This window comes from Ranitomeya variabilis, chromosome 4 (genome assembly GCF_051348905.1).
Source record: "Ranitomeya variabilis isolate aRanVar5 chromosome 4, aRanVar5.hap1, whole genome shotgun sequence".
NCBI lineage: Eukaryota > Metazoa > Chordata > Amphibia > Anura > Dendrobatidae > Ranitomeya > Ranitomeya variabilis.
Genome location: NC_135235.1, coordinates 771,853,882 through 771,878,269, shown reverse-complemented (window position 1 = coordinate 771,878,269; position 24,388 = coordinate 771,853,882). Strand labels below are relative to the sequence as shown.

At 46.2% G+C, this 24,388-nt stretch overlaps 2 protein-coding genes across 2 annotated transcripts in view; both read left to right on the top strand.

Annotated features, from left to right (window-relative positions):
• The window catches only part of LOC143768302 (uncharacterized), a 50,163-nt gene extending 39,172 nt beyond the window's left edge, over positions 1-10,991 (top strand). The window contains exon 7 of the mRNA XM_077256995.1: positions 8,997-10,991. Coding sequence (XP_077113110.1) covers positions 8,997-10,099 — 1,103 coding nt within the window. The 3' untranslated portion in view covers positions 10,100-10,991. The remainder of the gene's footprint in view (positions 1-8,996) is intronic.
• Positions 10,992-13,274: 2,283 nt separating this feature from the next.
• Positions 13,275-24,388, top strand: part of LOC143768301 (uncharacterized) — a 55,475-nt gene continuing 44,361 nt past the window's right edge. The window contains exons 1-3 of the mRNA XM_077256994.1: positions 13,275-13,289; positions 13,599-13,650; positions 15,880-15,932. Coding sequence (XP_077113109.1) covers positions 13,275-13,289; positions 13,599-13,650; positions 15,880-15,932 — 120 coding nt within the window. The remainder of the gene's footprint in view (positions 13,290-13,598; positions 13,651-15,879; positions 15,933-24,388) is intronic.

Here is a 24,388-nt window from a genome sequence, read left to right as displayed (position 1 = left end):
CCTTAAGTCACAGTCTGCCTGTGTCACCAAACCCTTAGTCACCACATTTTCTCTACCAGGTCTCGCACCTAGGTCACTCAACATGGAATTAACTGAGGAGTTACTGCCTCCAACTCTTCCTTGGTGATCAGTCAATCCACTATTTGGGGGTTCCCTTTTGTTCCCTTTTCCTTGGGAAGAAGGCGGTCGCCATCCTGTGTTCTGCAGCTGCTTATTGACCTGCCGTCTGTACAGTCTTAGCTGCTCTATTTCTTTCAGATATGTCACGCGATACTCTAGGAGCATTCTGATATTCGTTAGACTCTCCTTGGACCCGACAACAAGGAATGGGACCATTCCATCTTCACCCACCTGGGCCTCATCATCAGCCGGAATCCTCAGTCTCTTTACACCGGATATATTCACCATCTCTTGCATCACTTTCCCAAATCTACCAATGATCTTCCCCACCAGATTTCTGGGTACTCGCACTGTATCTTCCACCAAGCCCAGGCGACTTTGAGCTTTCCTGGCTTGCTCCAAACGTCGAGTGGCTTCATTATTCCTCAACAGGATCATCTGTTTTGTGCGGAGGCACTGTAGATGCATATCCTTCAGGACGGCTACCCTCATCACTGTGACTTCCTTAGTCGACAGTATCACCAACTGTTTCGTCTCTAGTGCCCAATGCACACTACACGCTTCTACTGCCTTTTTAAAGGCCTCATGCACACCCTCACCGGTACATGCATCTTGCGCCTCTTCGGGTACATCTATCACACACTTGAAGAGCGGAGTCTTACTTTCCTCAAGAACAGGTGGCTCCTGCCTTGCCATGGACTTTTCCATCAAGACACCTGTCACAACTGGGTGACCGTCTTGTTCGGCTCTTAGCGCCCACTCTTCTTCAGCTTTACCCTCTTCCAGACCTCTGGTCAAGATGGGCATTAGCAAATGTGAGTCTTCAACCCGCATCTTCTTCTCTTGTAGAAGACCACTTAATGCTTCTCTGAGCCCTTTCACATCTTCCCTTAAGGCTTTGTTCACACCTTGCCAGGTTAACAGGTGACCTCTGAGCTCCGAGACTTCCTTCTCCAGCTCATTCAGCCTGTGCTCAGCCTCTTGTCTAAGGACCCTTTCTCGTTCGACATGTTCTTTCACTGTCTCTTTACTAACAGGTTCAAACCTCTCTAGGGCTTCAGTAGTGACAACCTCAGCCTCGTTCTGCTTCACAGGGACTTCAGAATACTTCACACACTCCAGGTCGTCCGTATCTCCCATCAAATTTTCACAAGGTGCCACTGGTTCAGCCCCTTTTCCTCTTTTACGTCTTCGGCGACGGGAGGAAGTTTTGCTCCCTATACCAGAGTCAGTCTTACTGCCCTCTTTACCGCCTTCGTCACCGTCTGATTGGGAGTCACCACCACCCGATCTGTCATCCAGGAACCAGCCGTCCCTTTCTAAACAGGTCACAACTTCTGGAATGGCTGCCCCTGCTGTCACGACTTCAGCCTGTAGAGCCCTGTCGTCTCTCTGTGTCTGGGTGTCAGTTCCACTTATTTTATCCGCCAGACATCTACCAGTCGCATTGCGGCACAGTTCAGGTGGCATGTCCGTAAGTTGGGCACGCTTATCATTTTTCTTGGTCACGCCCACTTTGGGACTGTCAACTCTAGGGGGCGCATTCTCACTAATACTACCACCCATCCACGTAACATCCACAAACACTTCGCCCTTTTCCACCAGTCCCACAGTGTTATCAAATCTTGTCCTATTACCATAGGACACGGCAAACTCGGGACTACAACCACCTCATGGCATGTGGAAACATCAGCTGCGGTAATGGAGAGAGTGGCTGCCTGACAACATTTAGCGTCCCCTGGTGACCCAGCACTCCCTGGAAGGGTTCTCAACAAAGACGCCTCTCTCCCCGGGTCTAACAACCCCTGCACACACTCTCCATTCAGCCAAAAAGGACACAGACGTGGCTCCTCACTGATTGCCAGCCAAATCGGACATAGTCGTGACTCCTCACTGATTACTGCCCTTTCTTTGGCTCCGCCCCTTTTTGGGCAAGTGTTGCGCTTTTTGACACCACCCCGGTTCGGGATTCAGCCCCCCTTCGGGATTCCACCCCTTTTTGGGCCATTACCCCTATTTGGGTTACCGCCCCTTTTTGGGACTCCGCCCTCTTTTGGGCAACCATCTCCATTTGGGGTCCCCGCTCACTATTAGGGATACTCCCCTCCCTGGGACACACCCAGTGGACTTCCCCACGGCACTCAGGCCCCAGTTCACACAGTACACCCCTTTGTCTCTGGGCTTGTACTGGCCCTTTAAGAGTCAACACAACCTGAAAGGGAAAAAAAAAAATATTTTTTTTTTTCTATGTCACTTCACCAGCTCCTGCTGGTACCGCCACAGCTCCCGCTGCAGTCCCACACACCCAGCACGTCCAGGTGCTGCCAACCATAAGCCACTGCAGCTCCGCCTACTGTGGAACCTCTCGCTGCAACCGCGGCTACTCTCCACACGGCTCCACCGCTGCCGCTTGTCACCTTCGTGACCCCGCCGAGTCACAGCAGACGCTTGTCACTTTCGTAACCCCGCCGAGTTACAGCTAGACGCTTGTCACCTTCGTGGCTCTGCCACAGCAATTAACTCCACGTGTGCCAGCGGGATCGTTGCCAAAATTCTCCACCAATTGTAAGGTTTCTCTTACTGAGAGTGTTGGGGGACACTCGCTTGGCCGCAATATTCAAGCACACGGCACGGGTTTATAAACAAAACAGTCCATACGGTTTATTAAAGTGCCATAAACCGGGTAATGCACAGTTCATTATCACATAGAACACAACAGGCACCAACAGTCTCTTTGGTACCTGACGGGAGCCCTTGCTCCACCTGCCGACTCTTTTAACAGTCTTCTGGGTAAGCTGCCTAACGGGGATCACCAACTCGCTTGGTCAATACACAGTAGTCAGTCCAGACCTCACCGAAGGACTCCAGCTTCCCCACTCTCTGTTAACACTCTTCCGGGTAAGCTGCCTAACGGGGATCACCAACTTGCCTGTCCGGCACACAGTAGTCAGTCCAGACCTCACCGAAGGACTCCAGCTTCCCCACACAGTAACTGTCTCTGGCTCCGCAGATCCCGGTCCTCACCTTGTCACCGCAGGTCCTGGACCCCGTCCTCCACCCATCAGCATAGGTCCTGGACCCCGTCCTCCACCCGTCACCACAGGTAACCAGGATCACGCCGGTGGCCTAGTCCGGGTATTCTTCAGGACGTCCTTCTCCAGCTGGGAACGTCCAACACCCAGGCCACCCGAAGCCAAGTCCCACGAACTCAGGTGCTTGCAGGACCCTAGTCACTCCCAGAACAGTCCAGCACCATTCGGGACCTTCACGGTCAGGTCCATACACAGGTTCCACACAGGAACCACACAGGACCTACCGGACACACCTCTCAGCTCCACACACAGGGAGCTCACATCCAACACTGACCCACACCCTGGTCACGTTACATACTGGTAACCACTCCCCTGGGTGGGAGTTTATGTGTGGCTAGTCTGACCCTCCCATCTCTCATCACTAGCCTAGTAAGTCACCCAAACTTAACTATACACATTACACAAACTCTTGAGGGACTACAGGTCCCAGCATAACCACAATACATCAGACTTACCACGCAGACTCCCTCTGCGACACATATCGGCCATTCACAACACTGCCGATTACAGGTTCACCACTATTACCACAACAGATACGCCTCCATGCATATCTCACAGAGCGCCCCCTAGCTGCCACAGGGGTCACTACACCACAGGGGTCACATGCTCAAGTACTGCTGCAGCTCCCATTGGTCCTCTAGGAAGGTTTTGAACTTGCTCTGGTATTGCACCAACTTCCATTGGTTCCCTAGGAAGGTCCTGAAGCTGCTGCAGCCATAAAAGGTTTGCATGGCCATGTGCTAGTATCACCTCATGTCATAAGCTTGTTATTTGTGGTAGCGCCTGTATGTATGTATTCAGGGACCCGGCCGAAATAAGCCCCTAGAATACCGGCACTTCCGGTGAGGAGTGTTTGTGTGCTTTTCTTGTGCGTAACCACTGACTGTCATCAGCTCAGCAGTTAGCTGTGTTTCCCTGTGACGTTAACAGGGCACAGTATCTTCTTTCTAGCGAATCTGTGGAGTTAACAAAGCTCGCTTATACTGCGATATAGCGCCAACATTTGCCAGCAGCAGGTTCCTCTCCTGCACGGTGGACCCCGGGTTGCGAACGCATATATATATATATATATATATATATATTAGTGTTCCGCAAACCCTAAGAGTGACAAAAGGGACATTTTAAATCACGGTGTGTCCACAAACTAGCATCACGGGAGTCTACAATCTTGGAATCAGTGAGTGGCCTGTATATAGGGCTACAGATCCTCACTGTGCTGTATGGAGACATGTTGTGTATCACACTCAACATGGACCAGAGGAAGCGAAGGAAAGAGTTGTCTCAGGAGATTAGAAAGAAAATTATAGACAAACATGATAAAAGGTAAAAGTTATAAGACCATCTCCAAGCAGCTTGATGTTCCTGTGACTACAGTTGCACATATTATTCAGAAATGTAAGATCCATGGGTCTGTAGCCAACCTCCCTGGACGTGGTTGCAGGAAGAACATTCATGATAAATCAAAGAGATGGATAATAATAATAGTAACAAAAGAGCCCAGAAATACTTCTAAACAGATTAAAGGTGAACTTCAAGCTCAAGGAACATCATTGTCAGATCGCACCATCCGTCATTGTATGAGCCAAAGTGGAATTCATGGGAGACGACCAAAGAGGACACCATTGTTGAAAAAAAATCATAAAAAAAGCCAGACTGGAATTTGTGTTATGAACTGGTGGCCTAGGAGCGGCATGAGACGTACTCTGGAGAATGTGGTAACTGTACTGACCGCAGACCCTGGACTTAACACTGCAACTAGAAGTAGCCGTGGGATGTACCTACCAATCCTAGAAACCTCGACACAGCTGGAGGACTAATTAACCCTATAGATAGTTTTCCCTTTTCTATCTTGCCTCAGAGAAAATTCCCAAAGGATAGGCAGCCCCCCACAAATATTGACTGTGAGAGGAGAGGAAAAAAACATACACAGGCTGAAAACAGAATTTAGCAAAGGAGGCCAATCTAGCTAGATAGAAAAAATAGGACAGAGAACTATGCGGTCAGTATTAAAATACTAAGAAATGTCCACCATAGATAATACAAAAAACTCCACATCTAACTAAAGACATAGAGGGTAAATCTGCCTCTCCAGAGATTCCAGCTTGGCTGCATAAATCCTTACACAGATTAAGCTGGACAAGAAAAAACATGTAATGCCCTGAACAATGAGGCCCACAACATGTGGGCAGAAAAACAAGCAGACTTATCTTGAAGAAATGAACTGCCAGCAGGAGCGACCAGGAAGGGATGTGAATCCTCCAGAACAATGAACAACTGGCACTCACTAAAGGGTGAAGCCAGACTAAATAGCCCCGTCCGAAGTGGACGCACCTGATGACTGTTGTGAAGGATAAACAGCAGCACTACCACTTATCACCACCGGAGGGAGCCCAAGAGCAGAACCCACAACAGAATTCACAACAAATTTGCCAAAGTACATGTTTACAAGCCACAAAGCTTCTGGGAGCATGTCCTAGCTTCCAGCCAGAGTGGGGCACCTCCATCACAGCACACTGCTGCTCAAAGTCCTTGAAGAACCCCTCCACATCTCCGGAAGCCTCATCAAATGGCTTAAACTCTTTCCGGGTGATCCGTACAGGCTCCTGGATAGTTGGGTTTACATTCCACATTGCGTTTCTCTCTCTTTCAAGCTGTGGCGGGCAGCCTCCTCCTTGTACTCCTGAGAGATGCCTGGGCCCAGAACCGCCATCTCTTCTTCGTACTACACCACCCACTGGCTTTTTGGGGTGGGGTCCTTGTCTCCAGTGCTCGTCCTTCAGACATATGGCAGCAGGTGGCCGGGCTGGCACCCACCAGTAGGTCAATTAAGGCCTCTTTAGTCAGTCCCTGGTAGTTCAGGCCCAGGTCTCTGGCTCTCTCCTGTAAACTGGATACAGTCCAATTTCTGTACTCACTCTGTGGGTGGTTCTCCACTAGGTTACGCTCTATTGATCCCACTGCTTGCCACCAGTTGTCACAGGGTCCTTCTCCGATACCACACAATCAACAGAGCAAGAGAATAGTGAACAATTCCAAAAGCTTTATTTAGGCAAAAATACGAAAGATCCATATACGATCCACCACACAAAGGATAAGATCGTCCCGAATGAGTTCAGTAACCGGATAAATGTCCAAGGAGATGAGAGTCCAATAATCCAGCAGACAGAGGATAAAAAATGGTCCATATGCTCCCCCTTCTCTCTGACGTGCTGTGTTCACATCATCATTCCACACAAGACTGATCTGTGTCTCACCTCCCTGATATTTACAAGTCTCCCTCCTCATTCACAGGTTTGGGGGGTGGGTGGCAGAGGCTCATTGTTACAACAAGCTAGTTCAATATGTCATTAGCAAATTAGCAAACAACATTGTTCATTGACCCTGTGGAGAGCTAACAGTACAGGACTGTGGAGGCTGATATCAGATGGCAAATAACAACTCATCCTACAAGAGAACACCATGATAATTAGTAAAATATAAATATACACAAAATGATACCCACAACATATCACACCTTCACAACCTCTCCCCCCTCATAATAACTGAGCATGCCATGAGGCCTACACAGACTTCTGGCCTGCTCACTTTAGTCCACATTGTTCAATCGTTTATAGTTCCTTGTACAGTGGCAGGGGTTGCAATAATCATGAGCACTTGTCCATAAACTCCCAGGTCCTGGCTTTATGGTCATACCAGGCTTTTTGACTGGACTGGGCCGTTTGCTGATGTTCATTAGCCAAGGTTGCTAGCTGAGCGAGACAGTCTCTGAACTCTAGAACGTAGGGAATGATGGGCATTCCGGTATCTGCGATATCTCCAATTTTTCTTTCAGAAGAGAGGCCCATGGACCTTCTGCTTCCAAAAAATGACTTTGTAACTCCCCAATGTCATTTCCAAGGAGGATATCTGCAGGAAGTCCTCCCATAACTCCAATCCAACAGTTTTTCTCCAAAATCCTAATCCAAACGTACCAAAGCTCGCTGTATATATTTGCAGACACCCCTCACCAGGACAATGGGAATTCCCGGGCCCTGGTGAATTGCCTCGGGTCGAACCACACGGGGGTCAGCAATAGACAGGAATGCCCCACGTCTCTACATCCCGACACTTTGTATCCATCAATTAAGACATCCTGCAGGTGGCAATCCATTGCTCTGTATTTCTGATGGACAAAGGCTGGAGTCCGTACACTCCAGGAAGGGGTATCTATGGTGCCGTGGTCGGTGGTCCACTCTGGTGGGGGTGGTGGTAGCTCTTCCTCAGGCAGGATGAAGTGCACAAGATATACTGGACGAGGTGGGGTGCCCTCCAAATCCTTGAGGGACATCCAGACTGCAAATGATACAGCTGTTGCCAGCAGCACTTGTAACACTGTTTCTCCTCTAATCTCTAACTCACAGGAGATCTGAGGAGAAACAGCGTTTTTATGAGGCAGATCACCCGGGAAAGTTCGTTGCTACAACACACTTTCCTAGTGATTTGTCTCATTGGCTGGTGTGACGCTGACATCATCAGGATCTGAACCAATCAGGTCTCTATGAGGTCGGAGGTCACAGGAAGTGTTGGGCGCCGGAATCCCCATGTTATAAGGTACGTGGGGTTCCCGATGAGCACAAAACCGCCATCTGTAGACAAACATCGGCGCTGCACAAAGCCCTACTTGCGCCGACGTTTATCTACTGTTGGCGGTCACAAAGCAGTTAAGTTAAGGGTCCCATCATTTCTGTCCAGGCCTATTTCATGAGTTTTATTTTTTTTAAACTCTGCATGGTTGAAAAGCAATATCTGACTTTGTTCATTTTCATAGATTTTTGATTTATTATTACTTTTGTCAGATTCAAGTTATTTCTGTGACCATTGTGGTACCAACAATTTAGACCACGTGTGCAGGAGGAATGAATATTTTGACTTCACAGCCATTTTCTGGAAATTAGCAAGAAGTGGATGTTGGAAAGTGAAACTTACACATTTGCCATTTTATTACCCAGCATATAGTGCCCAGATTGTGCTCTAGGAGACACACACCACAAATTAAGTGGATTCTTATCACTATAATATTGCTAAATACAGAGATCCTAAATGTTGTTTGAACACACTGCAAGACTCAGAAGTGAGAGCGGAATTTGCTGTATTGGTTTATAGAAACTCTGTTACTTTTCAACAGCCTTTGAGCCACTAGTAATGTGGGAGCCTCTTTTTTTTTTCTCCTCGCCACGACAGAACCCTCTGAGAGAGGGGATCCGCCCATTGGAACAGGAAACCCTATGGCGAGATAAAAGGGGCGGTCCCCCTCTCTCCCACAGTTGGTTTCCTGTTCCTAAGGGAACTCGTGGAGAGAAGAGGATACCTGGCATGGATGCCACTTGCGCGGTTACCTTAAGGACGGCAAGGGCTCCAGAGGTGGAAGCAGCGTCGGGGGTCCTGTCCCAGCTCCCCCCTCTGCTGGCAGGACACCATGAGGCCAGGATGTTCTGTTTTTTCATTGACAGATGATGGACCTGAGTGGGGACTTGTTTTTTGTGAGATGAGAATTGGTATTATTTTCGCCTACATAACATTGATCGGTTTCTTTTTATTTGATATTTGGGAGGCAGAATGAACAGAGTTGAACACCACAGACTAGTGGTTCATCCTACAAGGTTTTATATTAGACTGTGAACTGTCATTGTCTTGGTAAATAATTAAAGTTTTTTTTGCATAGCTTGCTATTTTTATGGACAGTTTAAGTAGAAATGTTCAAAAATATAAAACTCAAGGGAAAAAAATTGTTTTTTTTAATCTTAGATGACTGTACCAGGAGATCAGAGGGACAGCTGACATCTTCAATTTTTAAATCTGATGATCTTGAGATCCTACAAGATACAACTGAATTGAATGCCATTACTTCAGATATATCATTATCCATTCACAGCAAAGATCTGTCATCTGATCCTATGAAACAGGTCCCATCTTCTGGTTCATTACTGACTACTAAGGAAAATCAAAGTCACAAAAGAGGCATTAAAAAACAAGCTGCTCCTAAAGCAAAGAAGTCAATTTCATGTTCAGAATGTGGGAAATGTTTTAACAAATCACATTTGGTTAGACACCAAAGAACTCACACAGGGGAGAAGCCTTTTTCCTGTTCAGAATGTGGGAAATGTTTTATCCAGAAATGGCATCTTGTTAGACACCAAAAAACTCACACAGGAGAGAAGCCTTTTTCATGTTCAGAATGTGGGAAGTGTTTTACCTCCAAATGGTGTCTTGTTACACACCAAATATCTCACACAGGAGAGAAGCCTTTTTCATGTTCAGAATGTGGGAAGTGTTTTACTTCCAAATCGTGTCTTGTTACACACCAAATATCTCACACAGGAGAGAAGCATTTTTCATGTTCAGAATGTGGGAAGTGTTTTACCTCCAAATGGTGTCTTGTTAGACACCAAATATCTCACACAGGAGAGAAGCCTTTTTCATGTTCACAATGTGGGAAATGTTTTAACCAGAAAGGGAGTCTTGTTACACATCAAAGAACTCACACAGAGGAGAAGCCTTTTTCCTGTTCAGAATGTGGAAAATGTTTTACCCACAATGAGAATCTTGTTAGACACCAAAGAACTCACACAGGAGAGAAGCCTTTTTCATGTTCAGAATGTGGGAAATGTTTTCAATGGAAAGCAAATCTTAATAGCCACCTGAGAACCCACACTGGGGAGAAGCCTTTTCCATGTCCAGAATGTATGAAGTGTTTTAATCAGAAATCAGATTTGGCTAGGCACCAGAGAACCCACTCAGGGGATAAACCTTTTTCCTGTCCAGAATGTGGGAAATATTTTAACCATAAATCAGATCTCATTATACACCAGAGAACCCACACAGGGAAGAAGCCTTTTTCATGTTCTTAATGTGGGAAATATTTTACTTGGAAATCAACTGTTAATAAACATCAGAGACATCACATAAGGGAGAAACCTTTTTTATCTTCATAATGTTGGAATAGTTTTAACCAAAATTGAATCTTCTTAAATGGGTTGTCTCTTGTCATTCCTCATGTTTGCTGACAAAAGGATAAGACTAAACGTTATTAATTTCAAATGTAAAACTATACCCATAATTCACCCCATGAAAGTTAGTCAGTAGGTGACTAATAAAAAAAACGTACCACACAGTTCAGGATACAGGGTGAGGTGACATATACACACTCTCCAAGCCTCTCATTTCTACGGGTTTCATTGTCCTCACCAAAGGCGACTCATCAGGAGACTATTTAATTTTGTTAATATTGACCTACATTCAAGCGAGACTAGGCAAAAATAGCTAAAATCATGTATCATGTTATCCGAAACAGTCAGAAAACCGGGCACTTTTTGGCAGATCCCATACGTCTAACAATATATTTTGTTGGTTTATAAGCCAATCCAGTGTCAGGAATAGATAGTACAACCCCTGGCAAAAATTATGGAATCACTGAACTTGGAGGATGTTTATTCAGTTTAATTTTGAAGAAAAAAAGCAGATTACAGACATGGCACAAAACTAAAGTAAATTCAAATGGCAACTTTCTGGCTTTAAGAAACACTAAAATAAATCAAGAAGAAAAAATGTGGTAGTCAGTAATGGTACTATTTTAACCAAGCATAAGGGAAAAATTATGAAACCACCCTGTAAATTTTCATACCCAAAAATAACAGCTGCATCAAATTAGATCTGCTTGTTAGTCTGCATCTAAGGGCTCATTTCCACATGCGAGGCACACGTCCGTATCTCGCATGTGGAAACCAAGCCCTGGCGCCGGCACTCGGGAGCGGAGCTGTGCAGCTCCATGTGTTCCTATGCGGCCGCACGCTCCGCTCCTTAGTGCCGGCTCCACAGCTTGGTTTCCACATGCGAGATACGGACGTGTGACTCGCATGTGGAAATGAGCCCTAAAAAGGAGTGATCACACCTTGGAGAGCTGTTGCACCAAGTGGACTGACATGAATCATGGCTCCAACATGAGAGATATCAATTGAAACAAAGGGAAGGATTATTGTGAAGAAACCAGATTGTATCTTAATTTCCCAGACAACTATGTTTTTGTAAACCAAAAAGAACTGACTTTTTATCTGTATACTGGCTTGTGAATTTAAGTGTTTATGGCTGGTGGGTCAAGAAGACAGGCTTGCCAACTGATATACTATCTAACATAATGTGCAAGTCTGTAATAGTGACTGTACATAGGGTGTGTTAAGCTTTGTCTATTGATGTGTGCTGATATGATAATAGTACATTATATTCTGGAACCAGCTTGGTGACTCTTCGAAAGCAGAGAGGGAAAGACTGTACAAATAGATTGAATGGTCAAATAGTACTTCTTGAGCCCATCACCATTGTTTACATTTTCTTGATGTTGGACTGAAAGACCCCGGGTAATTCTAAAAATAGCTTACAGGCCTCGGGTGTAAAAGAGTCTTCTTTTCTTCTGGTAAGAGACTCTTCAGGATCTTAGCCGAGGGTCTGTCAGACCCAGCTGAAGAACACAGGACTGCTCTCAGATATCTCCCTACGCTTGTCGTTACCTCCTCTCTGTGCATACCACAGATGGAGTAGTGACCCTGGGAGCTCTGACATAACATCTACCATTTTCTTGGCGAGTCAGTGGAAGGGTGAGGCCCTGTAATGTGCACCATCTTGGGGTAATTGCTGAGAGTGTTCTGTTTGCTATTTTGTGTTGTGGTTCAATAAAGTATTGCCACACTCTTTTACCTTAACCCTGTGTTGTCTGTGTAGTGTATTGCCCACAGGGAGATAGAGCGGGCATTCAGTGGTATGAGCCTTGGTCCATGCAGTCTTGCTAAAGGCAGCCGGGCCAGCGGATGAGAGCACCCACTGACCCCGTTTCTCCACAATTATCAAACTCTTAAAAGTGGGTAAATCATCACACAATGTTGCAAAAGATGTTGGTTGTTCACAGTCAGCTGTGTCTAAAATCTGGACCAAATACAAACAATCTGGGAAGGTTGTTAAAGGCAAACATACTGGTAGACCAAGGAAGACATCAAAGCATCAAGACCGGAAATTTAAAGCAATATGTCTCCAAATTCACAACATAACAAATGAGGAACGAATGGGTGGAAACTGGAGTCAACGTCTGTGACTGAACTGTAAGAAACCGCCTAAAGGAAATGGGATTTACATACAGAAAAGCTAAATGAAAGCCATCATTAACACCTAAACAGAAAAAAAGAAGGTTACAATGGGCTAAGGAAAAGCAATCGTGGACTGTGGATGACTGGATGAAAGTCATATTTGGTGATGAATCACGAATGCGCATTGGGCAAGGTGATGATGCTGGAACTTTTGTTTGGTGCCGTTCCATGAGATTTATAAAGATGACTGCCTGAAGAGAACATGCAAATTTCCACAGTCACTGATGATATGGGAATGCATGTCCGGTAAAGGCACTGAGGAGATGGCTGTCGTTACATCTTCAATAAATGCACAAGTTTATGTTGATATTTTCGACACTGTTCTTATCCCATCAATTGAAAGGATGTTTGGGGATGATGAAATCATTTTTCATGATGATAATACATCTTGCCATAGAGCAAAAACTGTGAAAATATTCATTGAAAAAAGATGCATAAGGTCAATGTCATGGGCCGCAAATAGTCCTGATCTCAATCCAATTGAAAATCTTTGGTGGAAGTTGAAGAAAATGGTCCATGACAAGGCTCCAACCTGCAAAGCTGATCTGACAACATCAATCAGAGAAAGTTGGAGGCAGATTGATGAAGAGTACTGTTTTCAGTCATTAAGTCCAGGCCTCAGAGTCTGCAAGCTGTTAGAAAAGCCAGAGGTGGTGCAACAAAATACTAGTGATGTGTTGGAGGGTTTTTTGTTTGTTTGCAAGTCCTCCCTGCATCTTTCTGCTGTCCCGGCGCAGCAGCTCTTCTTGTGCTCAGCGGCCACATGGTACTGCTCATTAAAGTAATGAATATGGACGTGTCTCCACTCCCATAGGCGTGGAGTGCATATTCATTACTTTAATGAGTGGTACCATGTGACCGCTCAGCACTGGAAGAAGCTGCCGGCCACGGGATGACGGAGAAGCTGGTAAGTGCAGAGACCACATCAGGAGGGTGAGTATGTGTCTTACCGAGTCATTAATGAGGAGGCGTTATGCCTTACTTTCGGAGCACTCACTAATATACTAATTAGGCACAGACAAAAGTCTTTTTCGGTAAAACAAGATTATGAAATTTATTAATTGTGATTAAAAAGATTTGTAATGACCTTTGGCACAAGATTAGTTCAAAAGTTCTGACATGCAATGATCAACATCTTTGTTATACAATCATATATATATAGAGATAGTAAGCATCAATACATTACCGGATATTGTAGCATCTCTTTCTCCTGAAGGGGGACCTCGACAGGGGGAAGGAAACAATCCCGGCTTACATCACAGACCACAGTGCGTCCACTTGAAGAGTCTGGAAATGTCCCTCCCCCATCTAGGTACCGTCCTGTTTTATACACTTTAAAGCTGTCATGTGTACTGGCATTTTTCTTATTGTTACTATAAAGATCACGAGCTGTTTATTGTGCAAATTCCACATTTATCTCCTCATGCAACATAAATAACACTTATCTTGTTATTCGGCCTTGTTATTTTGTGCCACATCTCCTCATGCAATATAAATAGATCACTTGAAGGGCACCGCTCCCATTTTGTCTTTGTACTCAGTTAATGGCAATAGATACATGAAATCACTATTTACACATACATTCAGACATTCTTGTCTCATTTGTATCACAGTATGACGGGGGAGGGTGAGCCATGCGATATTCACCTGTCCCCCTTCCACCATCGGGCTGTGTCTTATCGCTGTGATGTTCAGGTCAGAAGGTGCGATGATGTGTTTAGTGCGCGCCCTCTGCCTGAACAGTCACTATAGAGACCCGGAAGACAGAGTGGCGTGCGGTGGTGGAACGGGGACAGGTGAATATCGCAAGTGCTGGGGGCCTGAGCCAGCTGCGACTTCGGCACCTGGCTTCCAGCGATGAGAGGTGAGTATGTCTTTATTTTTTTGAATCGCAGCAGCATATGGGGCATATTATTCTATGGAGAATCTTATGGGGCCATCAACTTTTATGGAACATTAGATGGGGCATAATATTCTATGGAGCATCTTATGGGGCCATCAAATTTTATGGAGCCTTACATGGTGCATATTATTCTATGGCGCATCTTATGGGGTCATCAACATGGGGTCATTATGGGATCATCAAATATTTAGCAACAGGGCAGATATTTTAAACTGAGTTTTGTACGCCACACGGATCACGTATGATTGCGCTCAAAATTGTGCCATTTCAGGGCTCCATAGAATTTTTTTGTTCTGCCATCGCCTACTTATTGACACAATTTTGCTGGCCAAAAAAAAATACAGACCTGATATTTGAAAGTGGGCTATCTCTGTCACACCCCTCATCTATCTGTGGGCTACAAATTGTGGCATTTCAGGCCTCCATTGAACTTTTTTTTGCTGTGTCCTACCCTATTACTATACACAATTTTTCTGTAAAAAATAAAAATACAGGTCACATACTTTAAAGTGTGGTATCTCCGTGACACGCCGCAGCTATCTGTGGGATGCAAATTGTGGCATTTGAGGCCTCCATTCACCTTTTTTTTTGCTGTGTGTTACCCTAGTTCTAAACACTGTTTGCTGTAAAAAATAAAAATACATGTCATCTGGCAGCTGCGATTCCCAGACATGCATTGTGATATTACCCAGATGACTTAGCGGTCTCGCAAGACCGCTAAGTCATCTGGGTAATTTCGCAATGCATCACTGGGAACGGAGGCTGGCGGCAGCATTGCGCGCATCGGCACAGCTTCGCTGGACGCCGGAGGGTGAGCATATAACTATTTTTCATTTTCATTTTTTTTTTTTAACAGTGATATGGTGCCCAGACTGCTGTATACTACGTGGGCTGTGTTATATACTGCATGGGCTGCGTTACATACTGCATGGCCTCTGTTATATACTGCATGGTCTGTGTTATATACTGCGTGGGCTGTGCTATATACTATGTGGCTGTCTGTGTTATGTGGGTTGTGCTATATACTATGCGGTCTTCCATCCGTCACCATGGCGATACGTATAAGGTTATATGCCCCTCTCACGTTAAGTCTGTAAAACCATTTATCTCCAGGTAATTGGCTAAACAGGTCAGGTGTAAGGGGTAAAGGATAGGGAAGGTGAGCTGTGATTTTATTACTCTCTCTGAAGTCCAAGCATGGACGCCGCCCTCCATCCTATTACCAAACCCCACAGCGACTGGAGAGGTGCATGGCCGTATATGACCCTTAGCCGGACACTGGAAGGGGGTAAATAAGCGAGATTTCGGCATTTTAGCTCCCGGTGTGGAGGCGATAGCACAATCATATGCCGCCATATACTAGACGTCCGGTAACCGGTGATAATCCCCTCATGTGTGGGGTCTATTTGTCTCCAGAGAAATCACACGTTACATTCCACACAGAACATTGTGTAGAAAAGGCGGCGCGAGGTGATTGTGCCAGTAGTGAGGGCGAATAATGGCGGGAATGTCACTGACTGAGGAGAAGTCTCCATGTAGCGTCTTCACTGCGGATCACGTGACCCCTGACTCCTCCCCTGTGACCTCATCACAGGTCCTGTGCGCACAGAGCAGCCATATCTGTGGAGTGCGGCTCTGCAGGTGGAGGTATGTGGAGATTCCCCAGTACTGAGCGCAGCCGGGGACATTAACCCCTTCTGCACGGAGGAGACTCTTTATAAGAACCATAACGTTGTTGTTCTGTTTCCTGTAATAGATACATACGAGCCAACTATGGAGGACAGGAAGTGAGGAGCGGAGTGTTCTCCTAGTACAGGGCCCCTTTCTTGGCCCCACACAGTGTAATGCCCCCATTATGCCCTGTAAGCAGGTTCTGCCCCACACCCAGCTGCCTCGGGCACTTTACCATGAGCTGGTACCTCAGAGTCTTCCCCGCACCCCTTTCCTTTGTTGGCGCCAAATCTGTTCTGCCTTTGGGGCTCCGGCCTTTATAATCTCAGTAACTGCACCATCAAGGTCTCCTGACCAGGTGCACCCTCTAGACTCTTCCCTCCGGAAACCTCCCTCTTCCCATTGGTGTCACATGGTCCCGTCTGGACGGCAGGTAGCAGTCTGTACAAATGCAGCACAGCCCTGAGGAGGCTTTTTTATGACTCTCCTTATTACACCCCTTATGTAATATATATGATGGCGCTCACACAGTATAATGTTCTCATAGTACCGCCATACCCCCACACACAGTATAATGTTCTCATAGTACCGCCATACCCCCACACAGTATAATGTTCTCATAGTACCGCCATACCCCCCACACACAGTATAATGTTCTCATAGTACCGCCATACCCCCACACAGTATAATGTTCTCATAGTACCGCCATACCCCCACACACAGTATAATGTTCTCATAGTACCGCCATACCCCCCCACAGTATAATGTTCTCACACTACCGCCATACCCCCACACACAGTATAATGTTCTCATAGTACCGCCATACCCCCCACACAGTATAATGTACTCATAGTACCGCCATACCCCCCACACAGTATAATGTTCTCATAGTACCGCCATACCCCCACACACAGTATAATGTTCTCATAGTACCGCCATACCCCCACACACAGTATAATGTTCTCATAGTACCGCCATACCCCCACACACAGTATAATGTTCTCATAGTACCGCCATACCTCACACACAGTATAATGTTCTCATAGTACCGCCATACCCCCACACACAGTATAATGTTCTCATAGTACCACCATACCCCCACACACAGTATAATGTTCTCATAGTACCGCCATAGTATCACACAGTATGATGTTCTCATAGTACCGCCATACCCCCACACAGTATAATGTTCTCATAGTACCTCCATACCCCCACACAGTATAATGTTCTCATAGTACCGCCATACCCCCACACACAGTATAATGTTCTCATAGTACCACCATACCCCCACACACAGTATAATGTTCTCATAGTACCGCCATAGCCTCACACAGTATAATGTTCTCATAGTACCGCCATACCCCCACACAGTATAATGTTCTCATAGTACCGCCATACCCCCACACAGTATAATGTTCTCATAGTACTGCCATATCCCCACACACAGTATAATGTTCCTACAATACCACCATACCCCCACACACAGTATAATGTTCTCATAGTACCACCATACCCCCACACACGGTATAATGTTCTCTTAGTACCGCCATACCCCTACACACAGTATAATGTTCTCATAGTACCGCCATACCCCCCACACAGTATAATGTTCTCTTAGTACCGCCATACACCCACACAGTATAATGTTCTCATAGTACCGCCATACCCCCACACACAGTATAATGTTCTCTTAGTACCGCCATACCCCCACACAGTATAATGTTCTCATGGTACCGCCATACCCCCACACAATATAATGTTCTCATAGTACCGCCATACCCCCCACACACAGTATAATGTTCTCATAGTACCGCCATACCCCCACACACAGTATAAAGTTCCTACAGTACCGCCATACCCCCATACAGTATAATGTTCTCATAGTACTGCCATACCCCCACACACAGTATAATGTTCCAACAGTACCGCCATACCCCCACACACAGTATAAAGTTCCTACAGTATCGCCATACCCCCACACAGTATAATGTTCTCATAGTACCGCCATACCCCGACACACAATATAATGTTCTCACAGTACCGCCATACCCCCACACACAGTATAATGTTCTCATAGTATCGCCATACCCCCACACACAGTATTATGTTCCTACAGTACCGTCATACCCCCCCCACACAGTATAATGTTCCTACAGTACCACCATACCCCCCACACTGTATAATGTTCTCATAGTACCGCCATACCCCCACACACAGTATAATGTTCTCATAGTACCGCCATACCCCCACACACAGTATAATGTTTTCATAGTAACACCATACCCCCACAGACAGTATAATGTTCTCATAGTACCGCCATACCCCCACACAGTGTAATGTTCTCATAGTACCGCCATACCCCCACACACAGTATAATGTTTCCACAGTACTGGCATCTCTCATAAAAAAGGTATTTTCACACTACCGCCATACCCCCACACAGTATAATGTTCTCATAGTACCACCATACCCCCACACACAGTATAATATTCTCATAGTACCGCCATACCCCCACACACAGGATAATGTTCCTACAGTACCACCATACCCCACACACAGTATAATATTCTCATAGTACCGCCATACCCCCACACACAGTATAATGTTCTCATAGTACCGCCATACCCCCACACACAGTATAATGTTCCTACAGTACAGGCATCTCTCGTAAAAAGGGTATTTTCATACTACCGCCATATCGCCACACACTATAATATTCTCATAGTACCGCCATACCCCCACACACAGTATAATGTTCTCATAGTACCGCCATACCCCCACACACAGTATAATGTTCTCATAGTACCGCCATACCCCCACACAGTATAATGTTCTTATAGTACCGCCATACCCCCACACAGTATAATGTTCTCATAATACCGCCATACCCCCACACACAGTATAATGTTCTCATAGTACTGCCATACCCACACACAGTATAATGTTCTCATAGTACCACCATACCCCCACACTCAGTATAATGTTCTCATAGTACCGCCATACCCCCACACACAGTATAATGTTCTCATAGTACCTCCATACCCCAACACACAGTATAATGTTCCCATAGCACCGCCATACCCCCACACAGTATAATGTTCTCATAGTACCGCCATACCCCCACACACAGTATAATGTTCTCATTGTACCGCCATACTCCCACACACAGTATAATGTTCTCAAAGTACCGCCATACCCCCACACACAGTATAATGTTCTCAGAGTACCGCCATACCCCCACACACAGTATAATGTTCTTACAGTACCGCCATACCCCCACACACAGTATAATGTTCTCATAGTACCGCCATCCCACCACACACAGTATAATGTTCTCATAGTACCGTCATACCCCCACACACAGTATAATGTTCTCATAGTACCGCCATACCCCCACACAGTGTAATGTTCTCATAGTACCGCCATACCCCCACACACAGTATAATGTTCCTACAGTACCGCCATACCCCCACACACAGTATAATGTTCTCATAGTACCGCCATACCCCCACACACAGTATAATGTTCCTACAGTACCACCATACCCCCACACACAGTGTAATGTTCTCATAGTACCGCCATACCCCCACACACAGTATAATGTTCTCATAGTACCGCCATACCCCCACACACAGTATAATGTTCCTACAGTACTGGCATCTCTCGTAAAAAGGGTATTTTCATACTACCGCCATATCGCCACACACTATAATATTCTCATAGTACCGCCATACCCCACACACAGTACAATGTTCTCATAGTACCGCCATACCCCCACACAGTATAATGTTCTCATAGTACCACCATACCCCCACACACAGTATAATGTTCTCATAGTACCGCCATACCCCCACACACAGTATAATGTTCTCATAGTACCGCCATACCCCAACACACAGTATAATGTTCTCATAGCACCGCCATACCCCCACACAGTATAATGTTCTCATAGTACCGCCATACCCCACCACACAGTATAAAGTTCCCACAATAGTGGCTTCACACAGACACAGGACAATGTCCCCACAGTACTGCCATCCCCCCACTTTCTAATGTTCTCACAGTACTGCCCCCTACGTGCACAATATGGTACCATCCACCTCACTGACTACCTCCGACCACCGACAATTAATAAATACTCACTTAGCCTCATTCTTGGTGCAGATACTAATGAACCCAGGATCTATGAGATATTTACCATACGATAGTTGGATAGGCAGGAGTGTATCATCCATAAAGGTAGCCCACTCGGTTGCTATGATACCTATGATGTGACAGGGCTCGGTGGGGTGTGGTATTGGTCACCCTCTCCTTCCCATCATCACAATTTCAGTGATATCCACATTCCCATGACGGTGATACCGCTGAATAGATTAGTGAATCAGGGAGTGGAAAGCTCCTGATCCACCATTCAGCCTTCACTTCTGAGTCTGAGACTCCGTGCACTGCAGGCACAATGACGTCACTACATCACACCTGTAGTACGGAGCCTCAGTACTCACACCGCACAGACCAGAGCAGCGCTCCTCAGGAACCGGGTTGGCTGAGTAGTGTGTGGTTTTATATCAGAAATTGTGGGGACATCATATTAAGAGAAGAGCTGTTGGGACTCTCATACTGAATGTGTGGCTGGTAGGGGCCATTATACTGCGGTTGTGGCGGACTATAAATGTCTCCATACTGAGTGGGGTTTTTATTTTGTGTAGCAGTTTGTGGTGGCCATAATTAGAGATGAGCAAATATGTTTGGAAAACGATCGCCAAACAAATTCTGCATGAATATGGTACATTCGGATTCATGATCGGTAACACGAGCATTTTTCTTAATATCTGAAAAAGTTGGTAACATTCGGTAAAATACATAATAGACGCCGGCAATACATGTGCCGCGTTTAGTAAAATCACAGCCACCAATGTGGGAGACTGGGGTTCAAATCCTGGCTGTGCCCTGTGGGACATAATATACCAGTAGTGGTCCATAACACTATGGTGCCTGCCTCAATAAACATGAGTGTCAGGAACAAAGAGTCATGCCGGCTCAGACGTCGCCTGGATTAACAAGGTTCACGTTAGATGTCGAGGAACCAGGACAGTCTGATGATGAATGGGTGGAACGCCCCCACAGTTGCAGGGCCGAGGGGTACCCGGCACCGGGCCTCTCTGTCTCATTTCTGGGGTTGTCACGGTGGCTAGACTCGGTCCGTGACCCTGCTAAGGGGCGTCCAGTGGAAGTTGAGAGTGGTGGTGTGTGGTGCAGGGTGCGAGGAATAACGAGGACACAGGGTTGCAGTCTCTTTACCTCTTTACTGAAGGCTTCAGGATCCTCAATCCAGAGTACGGTTAACAGGGCTGTCTGAGACCGGCCGGTCCGATGGCACCTCCTGAGTTCCCTTTGCAGGTGGAAATCTGTGCCTTCCTTCTAGCGCCTGTGTGTTGTAGTCCTTCCCTGCTCAGCACCACGGGATAGTCCGCACAACTGTTGTGTCTGTTTCTGATGTTCCCTCACAACTGATTCTGATGCAGATGATATGGCTAGGACGCACCCGTATGACGGGTAGGCCTGGAGTTCTTCTGGGACCCTAGATTCGCCCCTCTCCCACTGTTGCCCCCTATGTCTGCTTAGGTGATTTAGGTGAGACAGCCCGCCTATAACTGACTGTCCTGCCCTAGGTTTGAAGTAAGGCTTGGAGCCAGTACTTCCTCGGCGTTTCCGGCCACCAGCTACGCGCGTCAGTAGGATGTTGCCTCGATCTTACAGCACGACTCCTACTGGTGTTTCTCCTTGTTGCGTTGATCTTGTTTCTCACTCAGCACAATAAACCTCGCTTCTTGTCCTTTCTTAGGGCACCGCCGCGATGAAGTGCAGGCGCGGTCCCGTAACGTTCTTTCTGTTCGCTAGGCCTCTGTCAGGATCCCACCCCTGACAGGGACCCCCCTGAATCTTCCCCTGCAACACCCTCTGACACAGGATGTTGCCTGGTTCCAACCCAGTCAGCTTTCTCCCTAACTTCCTATCTAACCCCCAGTTTTACCAGATTGTGAGGAGTGGCCTAATACATAGCACCCTTAGCTCCCCCTGGAGGCCAGACTGTGAAGTGTATTGGTGTCTGTGATACCTGGTCAGGTGAATTCCTTCAGTGCCATCAGACGTACCATCACTCCCCTTAGTGGCGGAGCGATGTTACTGCAATGACCAGGCCTCTGGGGCGCTGCATGGGCTACTGGACCAAACCATACATGGACAAGGCAAGAGAACCTGCAGATCCACCCCACATGAAGACCTGGAAGAACAACATGTGCAACCCCCTGAAGATCCTGATCCAACCCTGCAACTAGAGAGCACTGCAGCTGGTCAAAAACAGAAGATCTTAGATAAACTAAATACCATCAATACCATAGATCGACTGCCAAGGCTCAGCAAAGAAACACCACCAGACAGTATGCTAGACGATACCAATAGAGCAGCACTTGCATCAATACCTACCACCACCATGAAGGATCCTCACAAAGGAACAGTTAAATCCAACTACCGCCCAATAACCTGCCTTACAAGAACATGGAAACTTCTGTCAGGCATCATAACCACCAAGCTACAGAACCATATGAACCAGTACATGAATCCAGCTCAGAAAGGCATTGAGACTGACACCAGAGGCTCTAAGCACCAGCTCCTAGTAGATAGAGCAGTCGCTCAAGACTCAAGATCCAAACAGACCAATCTCAGCACAGCCTGGATTGACTACAGGAAAGCCTATGACTCAATGCCACACACATGGATCTGACAATGCTTGGCTCTGTACAATGTCAACAGGAAATGAAGAACTTTTCTCAGAAACTCACTGGAGCTACGGAGAACAACATTGGGAGTCAACTCAAGACAACTAGCACAAGTGACCATCAAATGCGGTATATACAAGGTGATGCACTGTCCCCATGCTTTTCTGCATAGGCTTGAACCCCCTCAGTTAGATAATTGCAGAGTCTGGCTATGGATACAAGTTCAAGAGTGGAAGCACCATCAGCCACCTTCTCTACATGGATGACATCAAGCTGTATGCGAAAAACTAACAAGACATCACTGATCCACCTGACAAGGATCTACAGTGAAGAAATCGGGATGTCTTTCGGACTTGAGAAGTGTGGCTGATTGGTAATAAATAGAGGCAAGGTAGTCAAGACTGATGGAGTGGAATTACCAGCAGGGCACATAGCAGATGTACAGACATGCTACAAGTACCTCGGCATTCCACAGGAATACGGTAACCATGATGAGGAGGCAAGGAAAGCAGCAACATCCAAATACCATCAAAAGGTAAGACGGTCCTGAAGAGCCAGCTCAATGGTAAGAATAAAATCCATGCCATCAATACATATGCCCTGCCAGTTATCAGATACGCTGCTGGCATAGTGTGCTGGCCAAAATAAGAGATGGAAGCTGCAGATGTGAAGACACAAAAGCTCCTCACAATGCATGGAGGTCTCCACCCTAAGTCTAACATCCAAAGATTGTATACCAACAGAAAGGAGGGTGGTCGAGGCTTGATAAGCATCCAGGCCACCATCATGGATGAAACAAGGAGTATCCAGGAATACGTCAGAAAAATGGCGCCAAAAGATGAGATGCTGAGAGAAAGCCTAAGGCAACAACAACAACAGATCTGGAAGGAAGAACAGAAACATGAACCGCCATGGCAAGACAAGCCACTGCATGGGATGTATAATCGACAGATAATGGAGGTGGCTGACATGGAGAAATCCTGAGAATGTCTGGAGAAAGCTGGACACCGAGACAGCACAGAGGCACTAATCATAGCGGCACAAGAGCAAGCACTAAGTACCAGATCCATAGAAGCAGGAATCTACCACACAAGACAAGACCCAAGAGTGACAAATACAATTAGTACAGTGTGTGCAGCTTACTATACATGTATTTAATAAAAGATAATTTTTATGAAAAAAAATGGTGTTGGCTCTGTGAGATCCCTGCTAGCACCGTGAGGAAGTCACACGGTGCAGAGGCGAGTTCACCGGGAGAATTTCACTGCAGAGAATTCAACTCGCCTCTGCACTGTGCGACTTTCCCATGGTGCTAGTGGGGATCTCACCGAGGTCACCGCAGTTCAGCCCGGCTGGGAACACAGCCTCAGTGACGTCACCGCTAGTCACTGACGCTGCGTTCCCAGCAGCTCATTCACCAGTGGTTCTCAGCCTGGATGGTCACATCTTGGCACTGTCCAGGTTGAAAACTATTTCTCGCCCAGACTTGGATTACGGCATGGGACAGAATGACAGACAGGTATGGTATATTTTTAACCTACAAGAGACAGAGTACAAAGTTTAAATATGCAAAAAAAATAAACATTTTATTACACAAGATAATTTTAACAATAACTCATATTATAAGAAAAAAAGGCGATGGACAAGTGGTGCACA